Raw genomic sequence first — 27,385 nt, forward strand, 5'->3', positions numbered from 1 at the left:
TAGGACAGGACAACACTCTCTCTCGCTCTCACTCTCTCTTCCTTAAGAATAGTGAGATGTGGCCAGGCGCGGTGGTTTACGCCTGTAATCCCAGCACTTTGGGAGGCCGAGGTGGGCGGATCACGAGGTCAGGAGATCGAGACCATCCTGGCTAACACGGTGAAACCCTGTCTCTACTAAAAATACAAAAAATTAGCTGGGCACGGTGGCGGGCGCCTGTAGTCCCAGCTACTCGGGAGGCTGAGGCAGGAGAATGGCATGAACCCGGGAGGCAGAGCTTGCAGCGAGCCCAGATCGTGCCACTGCACTCCAGCCTGGGCGATGGAACAAGACTCCGTTTCAAAAAAAAAAAAAAAAAAAAAGAATAGTGAGATGTGACCAACATAGCCTGGAATCTTAAATTACTGATAATGGTGATTTCTCATTTAGACAACACTTTTTTCCCCTCCCCAGACAGGGTCTCACTCTGTGGCCCAGGTTGGAGCACACTGGCGCAGTCACGGCTCACTGTAGCCTTGACCTCCTGGACTCAAGCCATCCTCCCGCCTCAGCCTCCTGAGTAGCTGGGACTACAGGTGTGCACTACCATGCCTGGCTCCTTTTTTTTATTTTTATTTTTTGTAGAGACAGGGTCTCCCTATGTTGCTCAGGCTGGTCTCGAATTCTGGGCTCAAGCAATCCTCTCACCTTGGCCTCCCAAAGTGCTAGGATTACAGGTGTGAGCCACCAGACCCGGCTGCCAACACCACTTTCGATTTTGGGATAATCTGGGTGCACAGTGATCAGAAGCTTACCTACCCCACGTTGCATTAAAAAAAGTATGAATTTAAAAATTCCAAGAGTAAACTACCTTATGAAAACCTCTGGCAGTGCTGATAAAAACACATTTCTGGGGCCGGGCGCGGTGGCTCACGCCTGTAATCCCAGCACTTTGGGAGGCCGAGGCGGGCGGATCACGAGGTCAGGAGATCGAGACCATCCTGGCTAACACAGTGAAACCCCGTCTCTACTAAAAAATACAAAAAATTAGCCGGGCGTGGTGGCGGGCGCCTGTAGTCCCAGCTACGCGGGAGGCTGAGGCAGGAGAATGGCGTGAACCCGGGAGGCGGAGCTTGCAGTGAGCCGAGATCGCGCCACTGCACTCCAGCCTGGGGGACAGAGCGAGACTCCGTCTCAAAAAAATAAAAAATAAAAAATAAAAATAAAATTAAAAAAAAAAACATTTCTGGTAGTGATATGTCTTGGTCCCTCTGGTCTCATAGAATGTGTAGTCCTGAGAAAAAATAAACCTGGACTCTTGGTAAAATATTTGAATAACTAACTGCTTTGCTCATTGGTTGTAACTGGCAAGTCATTCTCTTTACTACAATATTAAAGTCTGCACTTTCATTTACAGACAGTCCTACGGTTCAACTCCAACATCAGGGACTAATTGAGTCGTACACAGGAAGATCACTGAGTAGGTTCTGTGGAGACGCAGTCGGCCCGTATGCACGTCACCACTCGGCTCCCAGCTCAGGTGCAGACCAACGGCGACCACTTGCTCCACTTTGCTCTGTGACAGCAGACCAGGTAAGGCATGTTGCAGATACATGCTGAATATAGGGATGCCTGTACACAAAACTGCACTCATGCTGTGATAACACGCAAAAGGTCACACGCTGGAAGAGCCTTGCCCAACAAACAATAGACTAACAGGCCAGAGGCAGGGAAAGCTTCTCGGAGTCCCACTATCTTCTTTGTTTTTATTGCTCCTACTTACTTATGTGATACCTTTTTAGTAGAATGACTAGTTTTCTAAACAGAACCTGTAATGACAGGCCCACATTTCTTCCCCAACTCCCACCTCCAAAGCCACTCCATTCAAAGAACTGCTGGTGAGGTGCTGGGGAGTCAATCCGTCATAGAGGGGAGGCGTTCTACCCCTCCAGATCCTTCTGCAGACAGGAGGGTGTCTGCATTTGGCGGAGTCCAAGAGTGCGGTGAGGACACAGTGGCAAAGGAATAATGCCATTCCTTGAGGCAGCGCTGGGCTGGTAGAGACCTGTGAGGAAGTAACGTGTCCTGTGGGGATTTCAGGGTAATTTAATCAGCAGCACTTCAGCAGGGTAGAAAGCAAGGGCAGGGAAATAATGAAGTCAGCACTCAGCTACCAGGAGCTCCTCTGTTCAGCCTAACAGGGAGATATGACCCTAGAGCAGGGCTTCCCTCCCTCCACCCGGCTCCCACTTCCAGCCAGGTAATTCTGTGTCGTGGGGGCTGTTGGGCACCATCCCTGGCCTCCCTCCACGAGTGCCCACAGTACTGCCCTCCTCCCCAGCTGTGACAAAAATGTCTCCAGACATTGCCAAATGTTCCCTGGGGGGCAAAATTGCCCCTGGTTGAGCACCACTGCCCTAGATGAACTGGAAAAGTTGGTTTGTGAATATGTGAGCTTAGTTGTTTCTAACACAGGGCTGAAAAACAAGAGAAGGGGACAAAGGCTGCTTTCATTTAAAAATGTACTGTAGTAATCAGTAAGAAAAAGAAACAACATTGGCTAAGTCACGAATAGGCATTTCACCATATGTACATGATAAATGGCCAATCAAAGTAAGGAATGGGGCTCATTCTGCTGGAAATTAAATACATTCAAACAAGAACACTGAGATCCATTAGCAAAATGTTTAAAAATAATATCACAGGGTTACCAGGGGTATGACAAAAATGGACACTCCCATACACACTAGGTGAATATATTGGTGAAAATAGTTCAGATAAACATACAACCATGTATGTAGAAGTATTTATCATCAATGCATTATTTGTAGTAGCAAAAACAACAAGCAGCCTTGGAAACCAGTTAATGTCCTCAGCAGGGAATTAATAATATTATTGTATATTCATGAAATTGACACCATGTGGCCACACAAATGCATTACACAGGCCTCTATGTAACATAGGATATTCATTAGAGAATTGTTTTTCAAGAGGACGAAGTACTTTCATTTTTGCCTAGAAAATGGGGGAAGACAAAAATGCGCTTATCTCTAGGTTGTGTGATTTTAGGTTATCCTAAGTTTCATCCTTACGTGCTCCTGAATTATCTGAAATATCGTATCTTTAAAAACAGTAACAACAATAGTAACAAGAGCTCTGTAATTCCTACCCTTCCAACCTCAGGAGCCCACCCACCCCTATCCGAGCCGACCCCTGACTGCCCCTGCCATTGCTCCCCGCTGAGTTGCAGACATTGACTTCTTGCCAAGCCTCAGGCCTTGCTCACATCGACACCTCACAGTGACCCTGAGAGGCAGATGCTGTGACCCCATTTCACAGATGAAGGGCCTGAGCCACAGAGGAGGAAGACTGCCTCAGCCACGCCGCTAGTAAGTGGTAGTTCCCAACTCTAGAGTCCCAAAAGAATTCTGTCCTACCTATGAAAAGTATATCCAATAAGGAGTACCTCCCTGTGTTTACAACTTATCTGCTGATCCCAAGGATGGGAAAAGCTGCACTCAGAAACTTGCAAATTGTGCAACTGTTCCCCACGATTCCCTTGGGGCCAATGCTGACTGAGGCATCTCCAGGAGGCCCCAGTTGGGCTTGGGGACATGCTGAGAGGTGACAGCACTGCTCTCAAGTCATATCCTCTGCTTCTGCAAAAGCTGTGGAGCTCACCCATCAATAGCAGCTCCACGCCGAGCGCAGTGGCTCACGCCTGTAATCCCAGCACTTTCGGAGGCTGAGGCGGGCAGATCATCTGAGGTCAGGAGTCTGTGACCAGCCTGGCCAACATGGTGAAACCCCGTCTCTACTAAAAGTACAAAAACTTAGCTGGGTGTGGTGGTGTACGCCTGTGATCCCAGCTACTCAGGAGGCTGAGGCAGGAGAATTGCTTGAACCCAGGAGGGGGAGGTTGCAGTGAGCTGAGATCACGCCATTGCACTCCAGCCTGAGCAACAGAGCAAGACTCCATCGCAAAAAAAAAGAAAAAAAAAAGGCTCTAGCATTGCCAGATCCCGGGCCCTGTGGAAGGTATTTCCCTCCCTCTTTTGTCCTTGCTTGTCTCAGAGCCCTTTTCACAGTCTCTTGTGTGTTTCTTTCCCTGTTAGGACCAATCTTTACAACTCCAGCAAGCGCAGCAAATAAGATGCAGAACTGGGGGAGATGCGACGTATGACTCAATTCCCTTGAGCCGAAAACACTCACTTATAACATTTTTTTCTTTTTTTTGAGACAGAGTCTCACAAAAACAGGCACACGCCCCCCACACCCGGCTAATTTTTGTATTTTTAGTATAGATGGGGTTTCACCATATTGGTCAGGCTGGTCTGAACTCCTGCCTTCAGGTGATCCACCTGCCTCAGCCTCCCAAAGTGCTGGGATTACAGGCATAAGCCACCACGCCCCACCAATGAAATGTTTTCTAAAGGTGTTTTCATCCCTTTTGTGATCTCCTAAACTCCCAAGGTGTATCACACACTTCGTTGGGCTCTGGGCAAACAAAACTTAGACAAGGTCCCTGATTCTAGAAACCCTCGGTCGAGGGAACCACAAACCAACCAGAGTGGAGGGCAGGGAGAGGTCCTAGGTTGGGAGCTGGGAGCCTGGAGCACGTGCCAGGTACTCTGCAGCCCGGCTTCATTATGGAGGCTCAAGCGCTGTGAATTTCCAAAAACAGTGAACACACCCCTAGCTGATTGAAATACAAAAAACATATTCCACAGCCAAATGAAAATGACCTTTGGATCCTCCACCTAATTTGGGTGTTTATGCCGCCTCGCCCCTCTTTTGGCCTGGACAATTGAAATATATCTGCTCTCAGGGGAGACGCCCACGGTGTGAGGGCTGGAGCTGGCAAGAGACAGCGGGAAGAGGACTAGACCTGGAGTCAGAGATGAAGTTCTTGTCTGGGATCTGTCACTAAGTCTCAGCGGGGACCCAGGAAGTCACTCCACCTCTCATAGTTCCTCATCCACAAAGTGGAAATACAAGCAAGCTTAATTCTCCATCATAAGGTTGGAGCTCCTGTCTGTGAAAGGACTGGAAATGTAAAATGCGCTCTTCAAGTACAAAGGCAGAGAGGATCCGTAAACAGGCACAGGCTGCCCTTTGGTATAAACTGTTCACATTAAATCTATGTTATGTTGCTCAAGAGTTAAAACAAGCTCAAAGGAGAGGCTGATTCCAATGTCAACCCAAGGAAGATAGACACTGAAATTCCAAACTGAGTTACCAAAAACAATAGGTGGATGAGACATGCAGACATGCCACAATCCGGCACATCAGAGTTCGATGTAGTCCTGCTGCAAACACGTGGAATCCAAGAAGTCCAATGCAAACGGAATAGATTTCTTGGGATCTAATATTTTTCAAATTGCCTGACCAGCTTACCCTCTAGGAAAACTTATTTAAGGGAGGCAAATAATTTGGGGAGATGAGTATAAGAGGTAGTAGGAGGAAGTTAAGGAAAATCACCACTACATATTGCAGGAATGTATTGGAAGGCAAATATGGCCCAAAGAAAAAGCTCCACTGAAAAAAACGTTGAATACTGACCACAGAATTAGCACCTTGCTCCCAGGTCAATAAAGTGAACCAAAAAAATTACAAAGACCTTGCTCAATCCTGAGGTTCGTGAAGGAATATAGGAGAGTTGTGTGTTCATGTGACTCCTGAAAACAAAGAGCAGTACTATTCGAAGGGCATGATGTCTTGATCTTAGGATCAAATATTCTAGACCTTGAGCTGGAGATCTGCGTTACAGTAGGAAAAATGGGGAGTGCTTTATGCCTGTGGATTCAGGACACACCAGCAACCTACATGTGTAGCATTCTGTAAGTCATAATGACCATTCTCATCTCCCACTGAGGGCAGGTGTAAGACTCTTCTCTTGCAGTGCTCTGATAGAAAGCTGGGTTTCTTCTTCTTCTCTATAAATCATAGGGAAACCAAATATTTGTACCTGTTACAGCCCCAAAGCTGAAAGCAATAAAGAATAAACACATACAGCAAGCTACGAGGTGCGTCTGTTTAGGAACTGCCTCAACATTGAGTTTCTATTGATAGAACAGGGGAGGAGGTTGCCTCTGACCTTCCTGACGCTCCCACTGTACCCTGGCTGAGTAGCCCACAGTTAATTTTAAGTGGCAAAAGAAATGAGAACAAATTCCTCCAGGAAGAGAAATTAGATTTCTGCTAAAACAGTGCTCTCCATAGGGTATATGAGCACATTCGACTGCCACTGGAAAATAACCTGAGGGCAGGCACACGGTGCCCACTGTTAGAAATCTTGCAGTTAGATTAGAATGGAAGAGTGAGTTTTTAGATAATTTTACACGTCAGGATATGGCTAACAGGTCACGTTCAGGGCCTATGCTTGATACTGTCGAAATACAAACAAAAATAACTGCCTAGAGAGAATATTCACATCCTAAAAGAGAAAATGTTTTATCTGGGTGGAAGAATGATTTAACTCCTGAAACTCGAGAACACAGAACAACAACAAAAATAATTTCCTTGAACATATTCAACTAGAATGGCAAGGCATTTTCCTACATAAAACATTAGAATGTTCCCATTACTCCAAAGGAATCCAATAAATAATTTTACAGTGAAAGGGCCTGGATCAAAACTGGAAGTGACACCGGCCCCCGATGAACACAAGTCACAGGTCCCTGTGCAGGTCCCAGGGCTGAGTCATCCAAGAACTCCACCACCACCGTGAGCCCGGCCTCCGGTTTCATCTTTCCCGAATGGGACTGGCTGGAGGGGCCATGCTGCTTTACAGAAGAGTTCCATCTGGTAAGCCCGGGTGGTGAGCGAAGCCAAAGATGACAACACGAGAAGTGGTCAAAGCCAAGGTTTCCTCACGCTGCCTTTGTCTTCTTCCTGCAGCCTGGCCTGATGGCTGAAGCTCGGTCCCAGGAGGCGAGTTCTTCGGCAGGGCCTCCTCACCCAGGCTGGAGCAAGTCCGCTGCACCCGTCAAGCGGGGAAGAGCTCGGGCGGGCTTTCTCCATAGCAATACTTTGCTATGGGGTCCCGGTAGGTGTTCTCATGCTGCACGCTCTGTTGGCAAAAGGAAAATAAGAGCGCAGTGAGAGTGAGCACAGCTTCACACCTCCCTCTCGGAAGAGTGAGAGTGGATCGGGACTGTCAGACTCTCCCTGCAGGGGGCTGGCCGAGTCCATCTCCAAATGTCACTAAAGGCTCCAGGGCACTTTCTGGAACAAAGAAGAATGCTCAACCCAGAATGCCAATGAAGAGCATGAACACGGACATAACATCACTGTGGGACTGTTTCTTTTTATGTACACCAGTGAGTTTTTAAATAACTTTGCTGTGACCTGGTGACTCAAGACAACTACTTGTCCTCAAATTACTTGAAACAGTCTAAGATCCAATGGGTGTTTTGCACCTGATCCTGTGCTTCACTCAGTTCCCGTAAGGAACCCTGCAGAGACACTAAGGAGATGCACTTTAAATTGCTTTCATAAAGTTTATGTACCTAAAAATTTGGGGCATGAGCCAAATCCTACAATACCATGCAAGCCTCATTTGGCTAAGCAAATTGGAAGTGTGATTTAAAGCAGACAATCATTCCTGATGGCTAATTTTTCAGCAATTTGTTTTCATACAAGCAACTTGGGTTTTTGGCTAGTCTAGAATTCATTAATTAGTCCAAGACCAATGCTAAGCAACAAACTTGTAAATATTCATCCAATTTAACAGACATATAGCCAAATCTTCTCTTTCTTGGGATACTTTTATCAAAACAAATCAAATGGCAATTGGGAAATCTTTTTATGGTAAAAAAGACCAAGTCCTAAAGTATAGTAGCTTCACTGAAGACTGGAACTAATTCCTGGGTTTTATCAGTGAAGGAAAGAAAATACTTCGCCTTTTCTAGCGTTTCTCAGAATGAGAGAGAATCTGAATCAAAATGAGTCATGTGTTCAGCCTTCCTCCTCATTTCCTTTAAAGCTCATTCAAGTGGAAAGCTCTTCAAGCAAAACAAGACCATCAGGAATTTCTTAATGTTTTCAAATGCTCATTATAATCCCTGAAACATTTACCCAATGATACTGAATGCTCGCAGAACAAACCAGAGACATGAGAAGGGGCATAAAATCAAAAGGTGGACTACAGAAATCTGGCAAAGGGTACAAGAGCTTTGGAGAATGACAAATGAGTCCGTTATCTCAGACGAAGCCAGTAAAATCTTAGAGACACCATGAATAGGAGCCAGAAGAAGTGTGCTTGTATAATAAACACGTCTGGTGATTTTACAAAGAGAGCTACGACAACTGCCCAACCACAATAGCTGAGAGCCGAGGAGACAGTGATGAAAAGGCAAAAGACTTTCAGACGCTTTCAGCAGCAGGTGCAATAATATTTAATGCCCAAAGAGCGAAGCATTTAATGACAGCACGCTAATATGTATTGAGAGCCTGACAGCCTACAGATTTATTCGTGTATTTTTAAACATTCACCTGCCTCATCCCCTTGAATCCTAAAATAAACAGCGACTCCATCCCAGAACAAATTGCTACTTACTCTAAACAAGTGGTTACTGGAAAGCCTTAGTCAAATTTCAAAGACAGGGAGGAGGACCTTCTCTTAGAAGCTGACTATTAGGACTCCACCAGACTTAAAAATAATTTTAAGCTTCCACTTAAGGAACAAATGTACCAACCACATAGAAGAGATGCCAGTTGATTAGACCTTGATTTAATATAAATGCTTCACCTCCCCTAACTTGTATAAATCTCACGTTGACATTTTAAATACTATCATCACACCAAACAAAGCGTGACACGGCTTCGAGTCTCTTCTCCCTTACCACCCCACCAAAAGGATCGACAGTGTGTATTTTCTAGTTTCCTTCTAACCCGTCAGCTGCCATCCCACAGCTAGAGACATCACAGCTTCTGACCTGAGATGAGGTCCTGCATTTGGCCAGGCACAACTCAAAGTGATCTTCGACTGCCATGAAGAGGTTCTGGAATGCCACAGCTGCCCGGTTGAGGAAGCGCTCCAGGAGAAGTTGCTATGGAAACAAAAGTTAGTGCCTGTAATAAATTACCTAAGCCAGCACAAGGTGACCTTGGCTATCTCTCCTAAACTAAGAGAATGCTGATACAGGGAAGGGGGGAAGAGGAGGAGAAAAGGAGGGAGGGGAAAGGACACACGCGTGCACACACGTGCATGCCAAAACACCCTGGGTATCTTATTCGTTAGATATGTGATTAGCAATACAATGATCCATTCTGCAAAAGAACCATTCAAGCAACTGGGAACCACCTCCTTTCCTTAGATAAAAGCTATTGTGCAGCAATTTCTGACATCTACAAAGCTCCTTTCTAAGTTTTATTTTCAGAGGAACCTCACATGAAGAGCCTAATGCTCATCATAAAACAGAGGCCGAAAGAAAAAAGGAGCCGCAGAACCAGGATCAACTTCCCATACCTTGTTGGGCTGCAGGCAGCAGGAGACACAGTACTCATAGGCGCTGCAGCAGCCGTTGGGCCAGCAGCCATCACAGCAGTACTGCTTCGTGCTAGGGACGTTGACGTTACAGCAGCCATTTACCAGCAAATCCTTCCTCTCGCAAACGTAGCCTGAAAGTCAGAGACCAACCTTAGCATAAAACCAGCAGCCTTGCCACCTCCCTACCAGGGATGACCATGAAGCAGCAGTGAAAGTACACAGACAGAAGCTGGAGTCTGGGGCATCATCCTAAGCACCAGAGAGCTGGAAACTGGACATAATGTGAGTGGGGCTTACTTTCCTCAGGCAGTTGTTTCCAGGAAGCAGGCACTCCCGTTATCGCCAGGCTACACGTCGGAACCTACCTACACCTACTGTTTAGTCGGCTGGCACATGTTTGATTTCATCACCAGGTCAAGCTACAGCTACGTTCTCCTATTCTAACCTATGCAAGCCAACGTCTCAATCTGTGCTTGAAGAAAAATGTCATTCTTTTTTGAACAAAAAGTTTAAAACAGAAAAAAACCGAGGCACTGATTCACAAAAGTGAGGTCCTTCTAGATTTAACAAACAAACCACTCTTTACAAATATCTTTCAGATGCTCGCTGCATACTGACTAATTTGGAGATTACAAAAATAGAAATATTCACATCTAACCCTTATAAACTGATTTGTACGTGTACGTGCCACGGACTCAATCACCCTTTGGCCTTTGGGAATGCAATTCTCTAACACTCAAGAAAGAAACAAACCTCTTAATCCCCCGCTCAACTTCTTATAAATCTCATCATCTATATACACATGCCCCTTCCAACCCAGCCCATTCACGGCCAACTTTAGAGAAAAAATCTTCTTACAAAAGCTGATGTATTGTTCAGAGCTGCTAAACAGACATTTCTCTACATCCTTCTGGGAATGGGACAGAAAAATGTAAGGATAGGTCCACAAGGGCCACCACTGGCCCCGAGGAAAGTCCCAGGTGCACACATGAGCTCCCAGCTGCACGTTCAGGCCCACAGGTGCAGATCAGCTGCTCCCCACATCACTGCATTCCAAACACCCCAGCTTCTTCATCCTCAGAGAAGGAGACTTGCTGAAGTATAAGGTTGTTTTCAGAAACTACTTTAGAAAACAAAGTCTGTTCAAAAGCAGGAGGCACCAGTAGAACAACGGTAACAAAGAAACTAAAAGAGCCCTCACTTAAGACTTGGGCAAATGCAGTCTATAGAGAACCGGGTTCCAGATACTTGGTAATCGGTGCCTTTTGTGGTAGTTGTTGTTTATGTTATTCTGTCTTCTAAATTAAGAGAGGATGATTCTAATGCTATAGTAAATGTTTCTTGGGATTCTTCCTATTTCTACTCATTTTCTTTTCAGGGACTAGAAACAAACACAAAATGTAATTAAGTTAGTTAGCATTTTCCTCAAAATTCTGCTCAAAATAATAAACACATAGCAACTGTATATAATGTAACCTAAACTCTGCCAGTTGAAATTCTCTTTCTGCCTTTTACTTTTCATCTTGTAAGTGTCAGCATCTCAGGTATCCTTTTTTTTCCCCACTGCCAACTTACAGTATTCAGCCTTGAAATGCAGCTCTTTCTAGCTTGGTGAAAGCAAGCTCATCAAGAACTCTCATCTTGTATCAGACATCTACTAACTCAAACGTTATCTCCAACAAGGAGTCCTGCGAGATCACAACCTCATACTGTGTTGCTATTGCCTTGAAAATTAACTTCCAGCCTTTGAAAAGTTTGTAAATGCAAATGATCTTATTTAATAATGTGTTACCCCGGCAATATTCACAGCGGCATCTGCTTGCTAAGAAGCATAAGTTCTTACATGCTTTCTTTACTAAACTACTTACTTCACCCATATTCATGGAGAAAAATAAAACCTATAGCTCTTGGATTTTTATTAATTGATTGATTCCTTCACTCCTGGAATTTTTTACTCAAAGAGTCCAAGAGTCTCTGTCTCACCCAAATTAATCAAAAGAATATTCTTTCACTAGCTATGATAAAAGATGACAAACTGTGCTCACAACCCAGCACTAAAACATTAAAGTGAGAGTGTAAGAGTTCATGTTTTCTCACTGAATGTCACACATCCTGTAAGAAGCCCTGAACTCCAAGTCAATGTCTGCCTACTGACTATGTCATCTTATGGAAGTAACTTCCTTTTGCTAAACTTCACTCTGCTTATTAAAAAACAAAACCCACATTATTTTCAATATGATTTGCTTTTTCAATGTGATCTGAAAAATATAGCTTGTCACTGGCATCACTGCTGAGTTGGGAATGCATTCTGGTCAGTCAACAAGTACATTTCTTGAGTGTCAACACAATGTGAATTTTACTCAGGTTACCAAGAAGGCAAACTGAGCTCTTATCCTATAGAGTTCACCCTCGAGATGAGAAAAAAAGATTGGCAAGATGGGGAAATAGTGAGGCTGGGGAGAGATTGTCAGAAGGGGCCTGGGGACTGATGTGTCACATAGTGCTCATGTTGTAAGTTGTAGGCAGAAAGAACTTTTAAGAGTTAGAGTTATCAAAACAAGCTTCTCTGATGTTGAAGGGAACCTTGAATGATGAGTAGGGTATAGAAGACAAAAACCTGGGGAATGTTGGAGATGAGCGAGGAGAGAAAATGTGTTGCAGAGGAATCCCTATTCAAACAAAAACCCTATGAATGGCCCAACCAGCCTACGCTCCTGACCGCCTGGAGAGGAAGGGAAGCCAGCCTCACCGAGTTCATCCGTGATGAGGTGCTTCCCTTGAATGGAGTTGCGGCACTGATTGCTCGGACGACTGCTATTGCCCAAGTTAAACTGCACTTTCCACGGGATGGGCTGATTATGGTCATGAACCTGGAGGAGATTCCTATCTCTCACTGCCCTCTCCTCCTGCAAAGAAACCATAAGTGAGAAGGTTAAGTATCCAGTATCCTTTCTTACAATTTCACCAGTTTTTCACAGAAACTACAGTAAGAGGACAGAAATACTATAAAAGGCTTACACTACCGGAATCTGCACTCTCCTGGTACAAGCAAAGCCTGAGCCAAAGTCATAAAATAAACCTGTAGGAAAAAGTAATAAGCTAGTGCTATGCTTGAAAACTGGCATACTTACATGCGTGGCTCCTGGATGGCATGCACATCATCAATGTGTATAAAAGTGTTAATTTTATGAAAAAATTGGAAGGGAAAAGTTTTGGGCTTTTTCTTTCTGATGGCAAGTAATTTAAAATATTTTTCATATTAAAACAAATACATTGTGGAACAGAACTTAAAATGTGAATACACTTTTTAAAGAGCAGAAGAAACTTTCGTGACTCTCATCTCAGACATCTAGAGCACAAAATCCCTTTCATTTGCAGTTACAGGTACTTTGGTGGAAGATGTTTGGGAAAACGTGAATTAGGACGTTGATTTTAGGAGCAAAATGAAGCATGTCAACTTGTGAATTTCTTCTGTGAAGGACCACTGAGTATGTAACCCACTACGGAACACACCCAGGCCGGCCAGCCCTCTACCCGGACAAGCAATTGGAAGAGTTGCCCTGGAGTCAAGAGTTGAAGATCATCTGTTCTGGTCTTGAAGCTATGTCCGATAGGAGCCAGCTTACAAAACTGCCTTTTCTATACTGTTTTCTATACTGTTATAATCTTTTCTATACTGTTAAAAAAAACTAAAGAGGAAGCTGCCTAAGTGCTAGAAAACAAGCCGAGCTTGAGACGGCCTCTTCTGAACGCTTCAGTGGACTACTGGATAATAAAACAATGATGGACTTGAAACACTCACTATTCTAACGGAGTTCTGTGGCTTCTACCTTTAAAAATAACCTGTCACGTGTCGCTTTTTAAGCAAAAGGGACTAATCTTGAAAATTTGATGAAGAAGCTTATATACTTAAAAAATGGTAAAGATCTTTATCGTTACTAAAATTTATCTAGGAAAGTAATCTGGGAACATCTATTTGTATTTTAAAAATATATATCTACATACACTTTGGCCCAGGAAAGACGCAGCTCTGTCCTGTGGAAAACACCAATGTATAGGGAAATACAGGGATGTTTACTACACGATCGTTTCGATGGTATAAAAAACCTGAAACCTGCCGGGCATGGTGGCTCATGCCTGTAATCCCAGCACTTTGGGAGGCCGAGGCCGGTGGATCACCTAAGGTCAGGAGTTCAAGACCAGCCTGGCCAACATGGTGAAACCCCATCTCTACTAAAAATACAAAAATTAGCCGGGCGTGATGGTAGAATTGCATGAACCCAGAAGGTAAAGGTTGCAGTGAGCCGAGATCACACCACTGCACTCCAGCCTGGGTGACAAGAGCAAAACTCCATCTCAAAAACAAACAAACAAAACCCCTGAAACCCCAATAACAGAGAAATGACTGAATGAACACTGGTATAACAATACTGTTACAATCAAACTGAGATACGACTGATAGCTATTTAACTAGAGTAGCAGCTCTACAAACTGACTTTTGCACATTAGATTAATGTAGGGAGCATAAAAACAAATTCTGATTCCTAAGCCCACCTATGGGCAGGAAAATCTGTGAAGACCTGGGAATCAGTATTTTTAAAGTACCTAGATGATTTTAATACATAGACAGGGTTGCAGACCACTGCATGACTACAGTGTATTATCAAGGGAAAAAGCAAGTTGCAGAATAATGTGCCTATCACACATATTATGATAATAATTATGATAATATGCACATATAGGTTTATAAGAGCTAAGATAATGGTATGGAAAGATATACAGTAGTCTCTCTTACCCATGGTTTTACTTTCTGAAGTTTAACAGTTACTCGCAGTTAACCGTGGTCCAAAAATATTAAATAAAAAACTGCAGAAGTAAACAGTTCCTAAGTTTTAAATTGAGCACCGTTCTAAGTAGCATGGTGCAACCTCACGCCATCCCATACCGTCCCGCCCGGGCTGTGCATCATTCCTTTATCCAGCATATCCATGTTAGTCACTTAGTAGTCACTCAGTTACGAGGTGGAAAAACAGTATGGATAGGGTTTGGTACTAGCCGCAGTTTCAGGCATCCACTGAGGGTCTCAGAACAGATAAGGGGGAACTACTATACTACAGACTACTAACATGGGAGGGACATATGTGGTTATTAAAATTATCTTTAATCATCTTGGGAATGTTCTTTTTAATTTAAAATAAAGTGATAACATTAAAAACAGGATTATTAATAACAGAAGGAAATTAAGTAAAGATTCTGTAGAACTTTCTATTATACTTAGAACTTTTCTGGCCGGGCGCCGTGGCTCACGCCTGTAATCCCAACACGTTGGGAGGCCGAGGCGGGCGGATCACGAGGTCAGGAGATCGAGACCATCCTGGCTAACACAGTGAAACCCCGTCTCTACTAAAAATACAAAAAAATTAGATGGGCATGGTGGCGGGCGCCTGTAGTCCCAGCTACTCAGGAGGCTGAGGCAGGAGAATGGCATGAACCCGGGAGGCGGAGCTTGCAGTGAGCCAAGATTGCACCACTGCACTCCAGCCTGGGCGACAAAGTGAGACTCCGTCTCAAAAAAAAAAAAAAGAACTTTTCTGTAAATCTATAATTATTCAAAAAATTGTTTTAAAAACACGATTACCAACATTAAAGGCAAAAATTGTCCATAATCCCATCAACTTAAATAAATTCTATTTCTTTTTGCATATTAACTTCCAGCTTTTGACCTCAACATTTATACAAATTAGGATGTTTTGCATTCAGCTCTTCTTGACACTAATTGGATAGTAAAACATTTCCAAGTCCCTACATTATCTTGATAATCACATTTTCAAGGCCATCTAATAATCCATCATGTTGATGTGCCATCGTTTAGTAAACACATTCTCTATAGATCAATATTAGGCCCAGGTTTTTGTTATCATAGATAATACTGCAATAAAATGTGGAGCTTTTAAAACAATTCTCTTGAATAACTTGTAGTAAAATGCTATGTAGTGCCAAATAATGTCCCACATTATATCTACCAACTGTAATAGTACCAGCATTTAAATAACAGTGTTTACAATTTGACCACAACCCCACCAGTAGCGGATTTTGTTCTTTAATTTACCGTCTTTCAAGCTGGCTTTAATTTCTATTCTGCCCCCTCCCTTTTGTTTCTTTGCAAAGAAAGAACTGGTATTAGCAGGAACGGGCGGGGCGGGGGGGGCGGTTATACAAAAACAACATCTGTATTCCTCAGTTATTGCAAGAAGAGGAGCTAGGTGCAGGAGCCTTGGGAGTATGGGACAAATCACTTAGGTGCATGCTGCTTAACTACCTGGAAATTCATACTCTTCTGCTCTACTGGGACCCTATCAGTTAACTGCATCATCAAGCTATGTGCAAACTAAACTGAGCTGCAAATGCTACCCTAGATAAATTAATAGCCATAAAGACTATTAAGAGCTTGGTCAAAGTACAGTAAACTGGATTTTACGACAAGGTTAAAAGTGCTCTTAACATTACTCCCACGCTATCCTGTTGTTCTTCCGAAAGAAAACAAGAGTTCACGGTCAAGTGCATCCCAGAAGGACCCCTGCCACATCATGACATTCCTGGTAAACAGGAAAGCAATTCTCCCAGCACTTCAACGCGTTTCCAAACACGAATATTCAAGACCTTGCCAAAAGGACAGTGAAAGCATGTGGCAAAAATGACTTAGCAATGTTTGCTTTTTTGAAGGCCCAGTCTTGCAAAGGGTGCTGAGGACATTCCTTCACAGGATAGGGAGCTTTCTACCTCTCCTGAACTGTTTCACCTACTCTATTAGGTTGTCTCAATTTTAAGCTTTTTTTCATATTTATATTTTTTCATTCGAAATTCATTCAAAGGTATCTAGTTCTTACAGAATGCTAAGGATGCAGAGATGAACGGCAGTCTGGTTCTGTATTCGAAGAGCCTCAGAGCTGTTGAGAAAGGGGTACCTCCATATATCAGTGCGATCAGGCACTGCAGATGCTGTGACACATGTCCACATGGGGTGCACTAGGTACAAAGAGAAGAGCAGGAGCCAAAAGTACATGAGGGCTTTCTTCCTAATTGTAAAGAGCTACAGAAACACACTGTGATTACTAATGCGTTGCTTTGTGTCTGACTTCAGAAGGGCTGTATTCATAACTGTGCTGTGTACTTTTCAGGAGTTATCACAGGTCAAGTGAGATAAATGTCCCATGTAAGCAGTAAAGCACAGAAACATAAGGCACTCTTATGAACCTCAAAAAAAGAGGGGAGGGGGAGAAAGGCCAGAGGGTACTCCAAATGTCTAGTATTTGGGAAATTGCTAAATGCAGCCTGATAATGGAAATTTTTAGTTATAAAAATCCTATTTCCAAAGAGCTTTTAAAGATAGGGAAATGCTTATATGTTAAATGAAGAAACAGTATGCCTCAACTATACAAACAAGAAGGATGAAAAATGGCAGGAAGAAAATATGCCCAAATATGAACAGTGGATGCCTCTGGTTAGTGAGATTATGGGTAACTGTTCCCCTCCTCTACCCTGTGCAATACGACACAAACGTTCTGCAATATATATGTATATATCTCTCTTAATAATCAGTGCAAAACAAAAAAATCCCCACCAAATTAGCAAGTCTCATATTATATGATATATACTTCACTCTAGACAGTATCTAACTTGGCACCAATTTACACACTTAGCTCCTTTAAGGCTGAACATGTTCGTATATTTTCAAGGAGTTATGCAAACAGCCCTGAGATTTTCAGGAGCTGCACCACTTGAACACGTACGAGAACATCTGGTTACACGAGAGGAACTCTAAGGACCCTTCTGACTCCCAAGATGGGAACTTGTTTAATCTCAGGTCAAATGCCTCGCATAGTTAGGCCCGCCCTGCCACTAGATCATGTCATCCTGTTTTGTTTTCTTCGTAACATACATCATGATCTGAAATCATTTTGCTTATTTACTATCTCTCCTCCTTACCCGCTAGTGGAATATAGGCTCTTGGAGGGGAGAGACGTCATCTGCTTTGCCCACTCTGTCTCTGCCATCCAGCAGAACAGTGCCTGGCACACAGTTGGTGTTATTTGTTAAATAAATGCACCCAAGAAACCTGGTACCATTCACCATTCCCAACCCTCCCCTCAATGGCATCCCCACCATCATCACTGATTTCTTCTGCCTCCCATCTCTACAATTTAAGTTATCCCCCATAGCATTAATTAACATGAAAACCAAAGAAAAGAGGAATTCAAAGCAGCAGAGAGGATAATCATCTATTCTCCAGGCAAAAGCTGCCGCATCTGCGCCATGAGTTTCCAGTCTCACCGCAGCGGAGCTAAGGGGCACGGGGAGCTTCACAGTGTTCATAGCGTCTTCTCAATCAACGGTACACACCCTGGACCCGTACACTCCATCTCACCATCTCCATTTTACAGAGGAAGAACCCCAACTCCCTCAAGGCCCACAGCTAGGGAGTGGAAGACCACCCAAACTGAGGCCAGCTGAGCAGGGGCGGCCAAGTCAGACGCATGCAGGAGCGCCTCTGCCGGAGCACCCAGGACAGCGGGGCTCAAAAGCCTTTGGTCCTGGAACCCTTTCTAATCTTAAAAATTACTGAGGACCTCAATATGTGGGTTTATGTGAGTTATGGCTATTGATGCTTACCATATTGAAAATTAAAACATAAATCCTTAAAATGTTTATTTTAGATCGTTTTTATTCATTTAAAAATAACAACAATGAATTCGGTACATGAGTTTTTTGTGAAAAAACACTTAAAAAAATAGTAAGGAGAGGGGCAATGTTTTTATATTTCTGCAAACCTTTTTAATGTCTCCCTCAATGGAAGACAGCTGAATCTCCGAAGTGACCTCTATATTCAATATCTGTCACAATATATTGTCTAGGTTGGAACAGACCAAGAAAATCTATTCCACACAAATGTGTAGTTGGAAAAGGGAGGACTACTTTAACAACTTTTGCAGAAAATTATGGATAATACTAAAGCATACTTGACACTAAATACTACACCAGAATTTGACAACTGCAGGTTCCTAAAAGTTCACTGCACACAGTGCAGCCAGTTTGGAAAACAGTTGTGCAGTTCCTCAAAAAGTTTAACACAGATTTACCATCCGACCCAGTAATGCCACTCCTAGGAATATACCAAGAGAAATTAAAACATGTCCACATGAAAACTTGTAAATGAATGTCTGCAACAGCGTTATTCATAATAACTAAAAGGTGGAAACAACCCAAATGTCTCTCAACAAAGAATGAATAAACAAAATGTGACAGATGCACACGATGGAATATTATTCGGACATAAAAATGAAGTGCTAATACATGCTAGGACATGGATGAACTTTGAAAACATTATGCTAAATGCAAATGCCAATCAAAAAAGACCACATATTATAGAATGCCAATTATATGAAATATCTAAAATAGGCAAAACTATAGAAACAAAGTAGATTACTGATTGCTTAGGACTGAGGGGCAGGGGGAAGATGATGATGAAAATGTTTTAAAACTACTGGTTTGTGAATATACTACTTTTTTTTTGTTTTTATTTTTATTTATTTATTTATTTATTTTTTGAGACAGAGTCTCGCTCTGTCGCCCAGGCTGGAGTGCAGTGGCGCAAATCTCGGCTCACTGCAAGCTCCGCCTCCCAGGTTCATGCCATTCTCCTGCCTCAGCCTCCCGAATAGCTGGGACTACAGGCACCCACCACCACGCCCGGCTAACTTTTTGTATTTTTAGTAGAGACGGGGTTTCACCGTGTTAGCCAGGATGGTCTCGATCTCCTGATCTCATGATCCACCCGCCTCGGCCTCCCAAAGTGCTGGGATTACAGGCGTGAGCCACCACGCCCAGCCTTATTTTTACTTTTTAATTTTTTTTTGGGACAGAGTCTTGCTCTGTCACCCAGGCTGAAGTACAGTGGTGGATCCTGGCTCAATGCAACTTCCACCTCAGGTTCAAGTGATTCTCCTGACTCAGCCTCCCGAGTAGCTGGGATTACAGGCACCCGCCACCACACCCAACTAATTTTTATATTTTTAGTAGAAACAGGGTTTCACCATGTTGGCCAGACTGGTCTGAAACTCCTGACCTCAGGTGATCCACCCGTCTCAGCCTCCCAAAGTGCTGGGATTACAGCCTGAGCCATCATGCCCAGCCTGTGAATATACTACAAACCAGCGTTACATACTTTAAATGGGTGAACTGTATGATATGTGAATTATATCTCAATAAAACTTACCAAAAAACCCAGTTCCTTCAGCACAATGTGGCATCTGAAACCATATCAATGAATTTTTCATAAACTGTTCAAATCCATGAGTCTGTCTTGCACATTGAACAGATCTTACGCAGATCTTCTAATTGACACATTTTCATTATACAATACTAAAAAAATCACATTTGTTAATATCACCAGGGATTTAATCTTTAGGTGTTAGAAAGTTACAAGCTAAGCGGAGCAGATATGCATTTTCCAAAATTCTAATTTTCACTTGAAAGCTTAAATATTATCATTGGCAAATAATGTCAGATGTTTTCTGTAAAGTAACAAGCTCACTTCGTTTTCAAGAAAATGTCTACCAAATACCCAAATCTGAATAACTAGTGTATCAGTTGTTCTTTCAAGAAAAAATAGTGTTCCATGACAAAAAGTGGCTACTTAAGCTTGCAGCTCAATTGCCAAAGCTCTTCCTCAAGACACCCATCATATTTCTGTAAGCAGAACGTACTGTTAGGCATATTTCCCATTTCATTCTACAGGAAAGATATGTACTTGGGGATCAAAATTTAGCAAAAGTAATAATTTTGACTGCTTTATTAAGTGAAATTAGTACTTTTTAAAAAAACTACAAGTATGGCCGTGAAGAATACGACAACTAGTAGCACAGTCTGCTGCCGCTGCTTTGACCCTTGCTAAGGTACTGGCTTGACCCCCCATGACTTCTGCACCATCAGTAGAAGTGTCAACAAGGTGAAAAAAGCAAATAACATTTTGTCGTTATTCTGAAAAGAATTCTGGCCTTGCAGATCCCCCTGAAAGAGTCTCAGGGACCCTCTGGGGTCCACAGACCACATTTTGGAACCCAGTGGGTTAGGTTATTATAAAAAACTAAAGGCCGGGTGCAGTAGCTCATGCCTATGATTTCAGCACTCTGGGAGGCTGAGCCAGGCCATTGCTTAAACCCAGGAGTTGGACACCAGCCTGGAAAAAATAATGAGGGCCCATATCTACCAAAAAAATAAATTAATTAATTAGCTGGGTGTGGTTGCCCACGCCTGTAGTCCCAACTACTTGAGAGGCTGAAGTGGAAGGATCCCTTGAGCCTAGGAATTCGAGGCTGCAAAGAGCTATGACGGTGCCACTTTACCCCAGCCTGGATGACAGAGCAAGACCCTGTACCAAAAACAAACAAATAAACAAAACCAAGTTTAAAAAAAACCCTAAGCCTCAGTGGCTTCACAGAAGATTGTTTCTTGCTCACGCTACAAGTCTAACATGGGTAAGCCGAGGGGTTCTGCTCATCCTAGTCCCTCAGGCTGAATGAGAACCCCTCTCAGCACATGGCCTCCACGGTCACCACGGCTTCTGCCTGCAAGTGACAGTTCACACTGTATAAGCCAATGCAGGCCACACAGCCACCCTCCTTCCAAAAGGGTGGGAGCCAATCCCACCATGCGCCCAGAGGAGGATGACCAACTCCTTGTGAACAACCCTGCTAACTACTACCCCAGGAGATCAGGCAAGGACATAATGAGTCACTGAGTGGTCCAGTGGAGGGCAGATCCCAAGATCTAAAGGACTGCAGCTTGGCTCAGTTAGTTCCCCAACTGCTGCTGGAGCAGACATAGACCCAGTGCTGACAAGTATCCTGGTATTTCAAGAGAAGCCAGAAGAAAGGATTTATATAAAATCTCATACATTTTTAATCCCTTTTTAAAAATACCGGCCAGGCACAGTGGCTCACACCTGTAATCCCAGCACTTTGGGAGGCCGAGGCAGGTGGACTGCTTAAGCTCGGGGGTTCAATACCAGCCTGAGCAACCTAGTAAAACCCCATCTCTACTAAAAATACAAAAGGCTGGATGCACTGGCTCACGCCTGTAATCCCAGCACTTTGGGAGGCCGAGGCGGGCAGATCATCTGAGGTCAGGAGTTCGAGACCAGCCTGGCCAACATGGCGAAACCCCGTCTCTACTAAAAATACAAAATTAGCCAGGCATGGTGATGCACGCCTATAATCCCAGCTACTCAGGAGGCTGAAGCAGGAGAATCACTTGAACCTGGGAGGAGGCGGTTGCAGTGACCTGAGATCGCATCACTGCACTCCAGCCTGGGTGACAGAGTGAGACCCCATCTCAAAAAACAAACAAAACAAAACAAAACAAGAAAACAATAAAAACCATGCAAGCAAAACCAAGGTTGCATGTTACCCATTTCATCTCTATCATGATGGTTACAAATTGAGAGTGTGGGCTTTAAAATCAGGTGGCCCTGAATCAGAGTCCCAGCCTGAGCCATCACAAAGAAACAGTAGCCCTAAGCACAAGGAATTCCTAGAAAGTGACAGAGACATCCAATAGTAAAATGGTCAAAGGACATGATAAGGCCACTTCAGATGCAGAACAGTCAAATTACCAAAACCAGTAAGATGTTCATCTTCAACCACTAGTCAGGGAAATATACAGCACAGTAATAAAGATGGGGAATAAATCTGTAAGGTTATCTGAAAAAAGCATTTTAAGTGTTACTGAAGGACACAGAAGAAGGCAGGATGTGGAGGGGGAGACAGGGATACTGGTGATCCTGACCATGTGAAGGCCTAGGCTAACGTGTGTGCTCGTCTTAGTTTTTTTCTTTTTTGAGACGGAGTCTCTGTCACCCACGCTGGAGTGCACTGGTGCGATCTCGGCTCACTGCAACCTCCGCCTCCTGGGTTCAAGCGATTCTCCTGCCTCAGCCTCCCGAGTAGCTGGGACTACAGGCGCGTGCCACCAAGCCTGGTTAATTTTTTGTATTTTCAGTACAGACAGGGTTTCACCGTGTTAGCCAGGATGATCTCAATCTCCTGACCTCGTGATCTGCCCACTTCGGCCCTCCCAAAGTGCTGGGAATTACAGGCATGAGCCACTGTGCCCAGCCTCATCTTACTTTTTAACAAAGAAGTTTAAAAAGTAATAAAACAAAATAGAAAAACAGGAAAAAAAGCATATAGAATAAGGATATAAATAAGAAAAATATTTTTGTACAGCTTTACAATGTTTGTGTTTTCAGCTAAGTGTTAAACACAGCCAAAAAGTTAAAAAAAATTAGTTTATAAAATAAAAACATTACAGTAAGCCAATGTTAACTTATTATTAAAGAATAATCTTCAAATCAATGTAGTGTGGCCCTGTGTGGACAGCTGACAGTAGTACACGGTAATGTGCTAGGCCTTCACGAGTTCACTCACCACTCACTCACTGACTCATCCGCAACAACTTCCAGTCCCGCAAGCTCCACTCACGGTAAGTGTTCTTTATGGGCGTACCATTTTTACTCTTATATTTTTTGAAACACAGTCTCACTCTGTTGCCCAGGCTGGAGTGCAGTGGCGTGATCTCGGCTCACTGCAACCTCCACCTCCCAGGTTCAAGCGACTCTCCTGCCTCAGCCTCCTGCATAGCTGGGATTACAGGCGTGTGCCACCACACCTGGCTAATTTTTATATTTTTAGTAGAGATGGGGTTTTGCCTTGTTGGCCAGGCTGGTCTCGAACTCCTGACCTCAAGTGATCTGCCTGCCTCAGACTCCCAAACTGCTAGGATTACAGGCGTGAGCCATCGCACCCAGCCCATTTTATATCTTTTATACAGTATTTTTATTGTACCTTTTCTATGTTTAGATCTATTTAGATCCACAAATACCTCCCATTGTGTTGCAATCACCTACAGTATTCAGTACAGTCACATGCTGTACAGGCTTAGAGCCTAGGAGCAATAGGCTATGCCACATAGCCCAGGGGTGTAGCAAAATCACCTAAAGATGCATTTTTCAGAATCTTGAGCGATGCATGACTATAATCTTAAAATGAAGATGATGTATCAGGGTAGTGAAAAGGTGGTTGCAGGGAAGGTGACAGAGTGGACAGCACCTGAGCCAAGAGGTGAAAGGTCAGCAGAAGTATGCCAGACTGAAAAGAAACATTCATCCCAGTTAAAAAGACTCACTTGTTTGTTCAATCAATATTTGGATTCCCATGAAGTGGCTGGCAGTATCCTAGGGGCTGGAGAGTCTATGAACAAGACAGACAAGGTCTCTGTTCTCAAGAATATTATAGTCTTAAAAGAGAGAGTGAGGCAAGACAGATAAGCAAGTAAATGAACAAGAAATGTTCAGTTTGTGATGCCTACCACAAAGAAAATAAAGCAGGTTTATGAGCAAGGAATTGAAGTAATTTACACCGTGTCACCAGGTATGGTCTGAAACAGTAACAGTCTGACCTGAAATGACAAAAAAAGATTCAACCATGCAGAGATCCTGGAAGACAATCCAGAGTTTTATCTGAGAATTTTACCTGGGGAAATGCCATGATGATCCCATCTTTTTAAAGATTATCACCCCTACTGCTGGGAAGAGAAGAAGACAAGAATGGAAGCAGAGACTTGCAGCTGGGCTACTGGAGTGGTCCAGACGAGAGATGCCAGTGGCTTGGCCTAGAGTGACAGCAGTGACACTCTGAAGAAATGAGCAGATTCAGGATACACTCTGGAGGCAGAGCCAATATTGTGGATATAGGGACTGAGAGGAGAAAAAAAGAATGAAGTGGCTTTAATACCTGGTGAACAGTAATGCCACTGAGCGAGACTGGGAAGACTCGGGGAGGAACAAGTGCTGGCAGAGAATCAAGAGTTCTGTTGGTCCAAACACGAACACATTCAACGTCAACTAGAAAGTAGGAGGGTGGTTGTCGGGGGCTGGGGAAAGGGAGAGATGAAGAGTTATTGTTAAATGAATATTAAGTTTCAGTTTCTACAAGCGTTGTGGGGATGGATGGTGGTGATGGTCGCACAGCGTTAAGGATGTATTTAATACCACTGAACTGCACACTTTAAAAATGGTTAAGATGGGGCCGGGCATGGTGGCTGACACCTGTAATCCCAGCACTTTGGGAGGCCGAGGCAGGTGGATCACTTGAGGTCAGGAGTTCGAGACCAGCCTGGCCAACATGGCAAAACCCTGTCTCTATTAAAAATACAAAAATTAGTCAGGTGTGGTGGCGCATGCCTGTAATCCCAGCTACTCAGGAGACTAAGGCAGGGAGAACTGCTTGAACCCGAGAGGTAGAGGTTGCAGTGAGCCGAGATCATGCCACTACACTCCAGCCTGGGTAACAGAGTGAGACTCCATGTTAAAAAAGGTTAAGATGGGAAATTCTGGCCAGGCGTGGTGGCTCACACCTGTAATCCCAGCACTTTGGGAGGCTGAGGTGGGTGGATCACCTGAGGTCGGGAGTTCAAGACCAGCCATGACCAACATGGAGAAACCCCGTTTCTACTAAAAATACAAAATTAGCTGGGCATGGTGGCGCATGCCTGTAATCCCAGCTACTTAAGAAGGCTGAGGCAGGAGAATCATTTGAACCCGGGAGGTGGAGGCTGTGGTGAGTTGAGGTCACCCCACTGCACTCCAGCCTGGGCAACAAGAGCAAAACTCAGTCTTTAAAAAAAAAAAAAAAAAAAAAAAGATGGGAAATTTTACGTCGTATTTTACCACAATAAAAAAAAATTGAAAAAAAAAAGATATCAACTAGGCAATTGGATATAAGAATTTGGGGACTTCTGGACAGATCTAGGCTGTTGTTATCAACTACTGGCATCAACAGCATACCTCCAGAGATCACCTGAGTATTTAAACAATGGCCCAGAGATCACCTGAGTCAGATAGAGAGGAAGGCAGAGGACGGAGTCCTGGCGCACCCCACCACTCAGGGGTCACAAGACAGAGAAGGGACAACACGCGACTGTGAGGAGGTGTCTGAGGTGGCAGAAAACACAAGTCACAGAAGTCTGGTAGTTCACATGATTGCCCAGACATCCCGGCCCATAAAAGGGACTTACAACACTCAGCCTCTCTGTTTGCCTAAGGTGGCAGGTCACGTACAATTCCCTATTCTTCCCTTTTCACAGCTCCCCTGCCAATCCACTAAACGTAGAGTGACCACATAGTTTTATCAATGTTCTATTCATTTATATATTTTATTTACACACTTGAGCTTTGAGAGTAAAAAGGAGAGCTTTTTATAACCATGTCAGGACAACAGCATAACCCGTTATCCTGGGTGCACCCTGGGGTGTAACCACCCTTTCTACACAACTAAGCACTCAACCTCTTCTAGACAAACTTATTAATGCTTTGGGTAAGATTTCCCCACCCGTGCTCCTTGCTGTTTCTCCCAGAAATTCTCACATGGAAGAAAAATGAAAGGGCGCAGTGTGTTGGAGGGGTGGAATTCTACCAATCAAGTTATGCACAAAAAGCATAAAAGGAACTGTGGGTCCTTTTGAGTCACCCAGGAGGACACAGAGCCCCCAAATTAAACAAAGGGCACCCATGCGAGGGCTGGCCGACCCTCGCCTATGTCTTGGTTTCCCCCACTGTAATACTGGGAACCTCACCTCTCCCAGCTTGCTGCGAGGATGAAGCGAGCAAATGCACGCCCTCTCTTAGCTCTGGACCGGGCAGGTGAAAAGCAGGGAGGTGTTCATAAAAGCAGTCCCCACCGCTGAAGGGTCCTCAACTCGGGGTTCTAGTCCCAGCTCTGCCCTGGCCTAGCAACCCCTTCCCGCTGCAGGGACCAAGGCGGTGGGCAGGTCCCTCACCCGTGCTGAGACCGGGACAGGAATGCGCACCTCTCCCCACCCTCGGACGCCCCGGCGGCGCCGCTGCAGAAGTCGGGAGGTCGGACAAACGCGAGGAGTAAGGAAAAAGAGGAAGGGAAGGAAGGAGGAAGAACGAAGTGAGGAAAGAGGAAGAAGGGAGGAAGGGAGAAAGAGGGACAAAAGGAAGGAGGATGGAAGGAGAAGGGGAGGAAGGAAGGAAGGAGGGAGGAACGGAGAAAGGGGAGGAAGAAGGAAAGGAACGGAGGAAGGGAGAATGGAAGGAATTAGGGAAGAAAGAAGGAAGGGAAGGAAGAACGAAGTGAGGAAAGAGGATGTCAGGGAAGAAAGGGAGTAAAGGAAGAAGGAAGGGAGAGAGGGACAGAAAGGAGGAGGACGGAAGGAGGAAGGGAAGGAAGAAAGACGGAAGGGAAGGGAGAGGAAAAAGGGGAGGAAAGAAGAAAGGGAAGGGGAAGGAAGGAGGAGGAAGGTAAGGAAGGAAGGGAGGCAGGAAGAGGGGAAGGAAGGAGGAAGGTAAGGAAGGAGGGGAGGTAGGAAGGGAAGGAAGGAGGAAGGAAGGGAAGGGGAGAAAGGAAGGGAAGGGGTAGGAAGACAGGGAGGAAGGAAAAAAGGAAGAAGGTAACGAAGGAAGGAAGGAGAAAGTAAAGTAAGGGGGAGGAAGGAAGGAAGAAGGGAAGGGGAGGAGGGGAAGGGCGGCCACTGACCTGCTTGAAGGTGCTGCTGAGGAAGTAGACGAGCGACAGCCCGAAGACCAGGGCGAGCACCCACCTCTTCCGCAGAAGCCGGCGCCACACCATGGCCGCCAGGTTCACCATCCCGGCGCGGACGTGGGGCGCGGCGGCCGGGGCGCGGAACGCGGCAGGCCCGGGTCCCGGGCGGCATGGCCCCTACGCGCCCGGCAGCCGCATCCCTCCAGGCGGGCGCCGGCCCCGCGGCCCGCGGCCCAGTCTGCTCCCGGCAGCCTTGCGCGCAGCCCCACGTGACCCCGCCCTACGGCCCGCC

The 27,385-nt window shown here is 44.5% G+C and overlaps 1 protein-coding gene across 4 annotated transcripts; it reads right to left on the reverse strand.

Annotated features, from left to right (window-relative positions):
* Nucleotides 1-2,484: 2,484 nt before the first annotated feature.
* On the reverse strand, nucleotides 2,485-27,376 carry SPRING1 (SREBF pathway regulator in golgi 1). Of its 4 annotated transcripts, XM_019039353.4 has the most exons (5): nucleotides 27,088-27,360; nucleotides 12,222-12,378; nucleotides 9,452-9,603; nucleotides 8,919-9,032; nucleotides 2,651-7,051 (listed from the first exon to the last, which is right to left on the reverse strand). In XM_019039353.4, the coding sequence occupies exons 1-5, from the start codon at nucleotides 27,196-27,198 to the stop codon at nucleotides 6,968-6,970; spliced, it is 618 nt and encodes a 205-aa protein (XP_018894898.1). In that variant the 5' UTR covers nucleotides 27,199-27,360; the 3' UTR covers nucleotides 2,651-6,967. The 4 variants fall into 4 exon arrangements, with proteins under 4 accessions (XP_018894899.1, XP_030856839.1, XP_030856840.1 ...); XM_019039354.4 differs by lacking the exon at nucleotides 12,222-12,378 and having other exon boundaries at nucleotides 2,485-7,051; nucleotides 27,088-27,376; XM_031000979.3 differs by lacking the exons at nucleotides 9,452-9,603; nucleotides 12,222-12,378 and having other exon boundaries at nucleotides 2,485-7,051; nucleotides 27,088-27,336.
* Between the last annotated feature and the right edge of the window lie 9 nt (nucleotides 27,377-27,385).

Source organism: Gorilla gorilla, chromosome 10 (assembly GCF_029281585.2).
Source record: "Gorilla gorilla gorilla isolate KB3781 chromosome 10, NHGRI_mGorGor1-v2.1_pri, whole genome shotgun sequence".
Classification (NCBI taxonomy): domain Eukaryota; kingdom Metazoa; phylum Chordata; class Mammalia; order Primates; family Hominidae; genus Gorilla; species Gorilla gorilla.

Coding starts and splice junctions, on each gene's coding strand:
- SPRING1 (XM_019039353.4), bottom strand. CDS start 27,198: ATGGTGAACCTGGCGGCCATGGTGTGGCGCCGGCTTCTGCGGAAGAGG. Junction 9,033..9,451: donor GCTGCCTGCAGCCCAACAAG/GTATGGGAAGTT, acceptor TTGTTTCCATAG/CAACTTCTCCTGGAGCGCTT. Junction 7,052..8,918: donor AATGCAGGACCTCATCTCAG/GTCAGAAGCTGT, acceptor TTTTGCCAACAG/AGCGTGCAGCATGAGAACAC.